A 6,117-nucleotide genomic window follows, 5' to 3' on the forward strand; every position below is an offset into this window, starting at 1 on the left:
GCACGCTTTTCCAAATGTTAGGTTCGCACACACCCCACGGTGATATTTGTGTCGCATTTATACACGTTACGAAAGATCGTAAGCGAAACAGGCGGCGGATCTTGTTTTTTATGTCTAAAGATTTACTGTGAGAAACCTCGCCACTGAAGCAGGGAATAGAGTTTGTGCGGAGCGCAAGCTCGTCTGCTTTTTGCACAGGGGTTGTCATGATGTCAGAAGGCCGACCTCTTATTGGATGATTGAAAAAAAAAAATAGTGGGTAGACCTCAAGGCACATAGCATTGAGGGCTAACCGCTATCCACTTAATCAGAGCCCATTAAAGCTCGGCGTTGTTTCGACGTCACTGCAACTCCTACGCAAAAAGCAGACAACTTGCTCTCGGCATAAGTTAGTCTACAGCAATTTTCAGCTTTTCGGCTAATACTGTTTTGTAGTACATTGACTATCATAAACCTGGATAGATCTGCTTGCTTATTCAATAAATAGTGAATATCTGACATGTATATCACGATATATATGTTATTTTGTCAAGTAGAACAAATATAGGTGGGCTGGTGGCGTTCTGTAAAGGTAACCGCAAGCACGGGGTCTCAAAGTATGTTGTGTGTAGGCTACAGAGCGTAATGCTGCACGACGTTGGTTTGGATTTGGGGCATATTGCTTGTATACGTGTTTTCGTATATCTGCAAAATGTATATTCTACCAAGTGAACGTATGATTTTATTACTCTCCCGCGGTAAGGCCCTTTGGGCGCTGCCGGATAACCTAAATAAATAAATAAATAAATACAACAATTGAGTGTGACAATTATTTCATGAAACTCTGCAGAAACATTTATTTTGTAACGTCACTGTCTTTCCCTGAACACTTGTATTTTACAAGGCAGTTGCCGGAACTTAGGAAATTGTTTAAGTTTTTCCGCTGAAACACACGGGAAAAAAAAAAAAAACCCATCGGTGATGTCGCATATGAACCTAAAAAAACGTATATGTACAGTTTCTTAGTGGTATATATAAAAAAAGCTCTCCCTTATAGACGTAATAGTCAACAGGCAGTTGAATGAAAGAGGCACGAAGAAAAAGTAAAAGCTTGTATCTGAGCAGTGTCCCAAAAGACAGTCATTCTTGTGTCAATTGCGAAAAAGCACTCAAACTATCCACAGAGAAAGATACAAATATCTGTAAAACCGGATGTCCAGTTTTACAGATATTTGGGACAACAATTCAGATTGTTTGCAGTCATGCGAGGCGGCACTTTGACACACAAAAATGCTTGTTACAACGTGTGAGGTCTAGAGCTATAACGCGTACGAACACAAAAGTCTCCTGTTCCGCTGGAAATGTAGTATACCGTGTTTTACATTTCCGGCCTTGTCTTGTAGAAGGGTTCACATTGTATCACAATGCAACTTGGTAAGGAACAAACAAAGAAATATTTTTGTAACTTGGATTAGGCGGGTTAAGTTTACACTGATTTTGAAATATGAAATAGAGCCGAACCTTCAGTAAGCACAAATATTCTGAGCTTTGTTTTGCTTGCATTCCTGCCAACTTCACCTGCCCTCTCTTAGTTTAATTTCCCACTCTCGCATTTGTGTAATCGCAGACGTGTAGCGTCGAGATTTTGGAGTCGTGCCCCCAATTCGGATTTTTGACGCGCGAAGCATGCACATCTTCACAACGACGAAACAAAAAATAATGTAATTTTAAATGCGGTGAGCAAAATCTTCCTCCGGTCTTTCATTTGGCCATTGACGCTGACTTTGGTGAGTGTGGATGCATGTCTGAGACGTTTCGTTTTCAACACTTTGACAAAAACACCACAACATACGTCTTTCACTTTCCTCAGAGTTCCGCTACACGCAACATGCAACTCGCACCATTCTCTTCTTCCAGAATAAGACACAAAACAAATAACGTGTTTGGCCACTTCACCATCACACTCTCTGCCGTCGCCATGCTCATAACACTTAACACATCCGTTGCTGCCGGAATGAAAATCTCAGTCACTGTCACCATGGGCGTGGATGTGATCTCTATAACCTCACGTTTTCTTGAAGGACACTCTCTTTGGCGTAGATGGCATGGCTGGAGCGGGTCCGCCCATGGAACCCCGGAGGAAGGCTTCGATGGCATCACCCAACAGCATAGCATCCACAACGTTACCTTCGTCCCACTTCACCTGAGACTCGTCTTTAGGTTTGCCTTCCTTTGGAATCTCTTCTGCAGGAGCTTCTTTCTTGACTTCACGAGTAGCATCCCCCGAGTGTTTTCGCTTGGGTTTTTTGGTGATCAGCTCCTCGACTGCTGGCGGTTCCTCTTGAGATTTCTGCTGGGGTGGTGTCTTGCCCGAGAGGCTGTTTCTTTTCGACTTGCTTGGTTTTACCTCTTCGCTCGTACTTCGCTCTAGCGTGGTGGAGCCGCGCCGTGGTGCAGGTGGTGTTGACACGATCCTGGGGATATTTTCTGCCGCTGGTTCGTACGTATCCGTCGCCATTCCTGACGGGTCAATGGTGGCTGACCGTGTGGTGCGGAGGGCAATTTTCTTGGGTGACGTTACGCCGACTGTGGTCGATGTCACAGACGAGGACGTCGAGGATGACTTCTTTTTGGTGTTGTGGTGGATCAGAGAAAGGATGTCTTCTTTCTTGCAGACGATCCCCTCATCGATGCTTGTCCGTGGAGACACGTTCGGGGATCCGTCCGAAGACTCCCGTGAAGACTTCCTCGACCCTTCCCCGCTGCGCATTCCTTCTGGCGAGCGATCTTTGTTTACGGCCGAGTCGCTCGACGAGTTGCGTTTCTTGATCGTGAATTTAACTTTTCCACCGCCACCGCCAGAAGACAATTTTCCATCCGGATCATCGGGGCTGCCTGACGAAGTAGCGGTTACCGAGAGCTTCTTCAGTCCTTTTAGTAACTCTGCGGAAGACATGGTCTTGCTGAAGAACTTGGAAGTTTTCCAACCGGCCGCCTTGTGGGCTTTCCCCTTTGACTTTTCGCCGTCGGAAGAGCTGCCGGATGCTTTGGTGGAGGTAGGTTCAGGAACTAGCTTGTTGGAGGTGTCCCGTCGTGTCAGCTTGACTTTGAAGCTTGATGGGTGCGAAGCACTCTTGCTCAAGGGCTCGGCGACGACGACCGTGGTCTCAACGGTTGTTGCAGATCTCCGCGGACTAGAGGAGCCACGGCGCTCGTCCCTGGAGGGGGAACGCGCTCGGTCTCCCGGTTCGGTGCCAGTCGTGGCTGGTTGCGGAATGGACATCTGCCTCACGGCGGCCATGGCGCGATGCGCAACGGCCACTAGGTGGTCTCCGCAGGAGCACACGTCATTCTGGGGGCTTGCGAGCTTGACGAGAAGCTTGGGCCACAGGGTGCCGGTTAGATGTTCCTCACTGGGCAGAGGCGATCAGCTGAGGCATGCGGGAACTGATTCGGGAGATGTTGGCATTGTTGGCCAGCACTGGACCCGGTTCTGCAAGTGCCTGCAGTGAGGAAGTAAAAGGTAGTTTTTGGTCAGTGCACACAGTTATTATGTGGAAGGGAAGGCACAAATAAATAAAGTGATACAAGTGCCATCTCGTCATAATCACAAAACGTGTGTGTTTTAATGCCAGAAATATTCGAATGCATCTTATGGAAAGACTGGATATGTAAAGAGGCCACGTGCACGCAGAAAAACAATCAGCACATGAGCCAGCCAGCAAATCTTTGAAATTACCACCTAAATATTTACGCTAAGTAAATACGTATAAAAACATATTTCCCGGTACAGGAAACGTATTTTACACTCATAGGAAAGAAGTTACTCAGAATGAATTCGTCAAAACCATTTGTTATAAGAACACCCTACATATTCACGAAGTATAAGTAATACGTCTTCCTGGATAGGACAATATCGGCTTTATTAAAACCAGGCCGAGGGAAAAGGGGGAGTCCCAGTGTCAGCCGTTCTTTGTAATAAAGAGGGAAATAGAAAAAAAATAGTTAAAAGCTGACCGACTTCTGACTATAATCATTTCGAAAGATGTACATCGACTGTTCGACTTATAGGTTTCTAACAAGTAGGTGTCTCGCAAAAATGTTTTGTTGGAAAAAGCACATGCGCAGTATGCTCAATACTGAACTGAGCATCTGAACAAAGAAGCACGAATATCCGAATGTTTGCCTACACACTCACTCGCATTGTGCCATAATTGAAACATCTATCGTCCGTTCTAACATGGGAACTTCGAAGGAGGCTCCGCCTCTTCTCTTTCAGAGAAGAATGTACTGGCGTCGCTATGCCACTAATAAAGAACGCACCATTTGGTGACGTCACGAAAAATGTTCAGTATCCGTTAGAGCACCTTTTTTCCTGACTCGCAACAACACAAAGAAGACTGAACCTCAGGCCCAATGTGCATCGGCGCAACGGGCCTTGAGCGGATAATTTTTTTTTCTTGGGCAAAGTATAGTGCACGCACAAAAAAAAAAAATATTTACTTTAGTTTTTATAGTCGCTTAGAATTTTAAGACACAAAGGGCGTGGCGAGTTTACTGCATTATATTATCTCTCGGCAGCCAATGAGGTTGCGGCATTCGCTGATAAAAATGTCGTAAGATCTATCACTAAGCCTCGCCCATCGTTTCCTAAGCTCTCGGTGATTATACACTGCGTTCCGGTAGAAAGTTGGTCATGTTCATTGAACATGGTTTCATTTAATTTATTATGTCTCTCAGGGCTCGAAGGCATGGTCAGTCTTCCTAACATGGTTAGGAAGATTGAACAGCGCCCTCTTTACCAAAAAGTTTTTTTTTTATTTTCGCTGTTTAATTTTTGTCATTTTTGGAAGCGTGCAACGAGACAGTAGCGTCACGGTGCGACTCCTAGCAGAAGCATTTCGCATAGACATCGCGTGTAGCAGCCGACCTTATAGTTTCTAATCAATGTCAGCTTGCCTGAGCGCAGCGCTATGCAAAACGCTTGGAGCCGCAGTCGCCACTATCTCTTCTTTTTTTGTTTTTTTACGCAAGACCCGGAAATTGAAAAGAGATTCCCTCCACGAGCGGTTAAAACAGCCGCGGTCATCCGAATCCCGGTACGTCAATTTGATGCACGCCAGCGAGCAAAGGGAAATCTGATAATAAAAGGAGCGAAGATTACTTCTCACGGAGATTTAATCGCTTAGAAGCACTGGTGAATGTCGTCCCGTGGTGATTTCCGGACCGTCGAACACACAAACTCTCCGTAGAGGTATAGTCCAATGCAGAAAAACGATAAAACTTGGAGGTGTGTGGCCGTCGTTGCCGCTAACAAATGCGGAGGGACACGATTGAATTTTAGCTCCGAGCAACTTCTGCGGGTCGAGTGGTGTGAGAATATAGACACGCAACAACTTTGGGAATGGTTACGTTTTCGAATGTCAATACGCTGACGCGTCTGAAGCGCTGCGGGTACATTCTGAGCGGGCAGCGCTCATGCGACGTATCGCGGACGCCATCCATAGCTTGGTAAAGGCAGTGTTACACTTCGACGTTGATTGTTGCCAACGTGGCGTATGCGGCAGCGCACACAGGCACTGATTGGTCGCAGATATCAAGTTCCTGCTCACCGGCCAATGAAAGGCGCACGTTCTGCCCTGCGCCGCGTTCGCTATTGTGTGCCTGAAGTGTGTCTTCGACGTTTTTTTGTTTATGGTTTCATTTCCCCCGTACATCAAAAGTGGTCCCGAAGTGGCAACAAATGACGTCACAGAAGCCGGCGTCTCTTGCTGTTGGATGTCGCGATCCTGGTGGTTGGTCGTAGAAATGCTAGCGAAGAGCATCAGCGAACACGAGTGTCGCTGTCGTCGCGGCGTCCCAACTTCTGGCCGCCAAAGCTTCCTTGGATTGCCACAATGAAGATCGACCTGCAGCAGAACAGGCGTCTGCCATATCCACCAATGCTGCTGGGGCACCGCCAGGATCGCGGCCGGCGACAACGTGACACTTCCATGACCTCACCAGGCGGAAATCGAGGGACCCTTTTTTTTTGACGCGGTAAACACACCAGTGGGAGACGCTTTCCAGGCACCATCAGCCAATGCGGATCGGCGCGCCCCCTTCAGATGTCGCACGGTCCCTTTGCACTCTATGAAA

General features: G+C 46.9%; 1 protein-coding gene across 1 annotated transcript; it reads right to left on the reverse strand.

Annotated features, from left to right (window-relative positions):
• Window positions 1-1,736: 1,736 nt before the first annotated feature.
• Window positions 1,737-3,280, reverse strand: LOC8031623 (serine/arginine repetitive matrix protein 2-like). The gene has a single exon (XM_042292997.1). It carries the CDS (start codon window positions 3,278-3,280, stop codon window positions 2,045-2,047), a length of 1,236 nt encoding a protein of 411 aa, XP_042148931.1. The 3' UTR covers window positions 1,737-2,044.
• Window positions 3,281-6,117: the final 2,837 nt, after the last annotated feature.

The sequence above is a fragment of the Ixodes scapularis genome, unplaced genomic scaffold (assembly GCF_016920785.2).
Source record: "Ixodes scapularis isolate PalLabHiFi unplaced genomic scaffold, ASM1692078v2 PGA_scaffold3__209_contigs__length_174095766, whole genome shotgun sequence".
NCBI lineage: Eukaryota > Metazoa > Arthropoda > Arachnida > Ixodida > Ixodidae > Ixodes > Ixodes scapularis.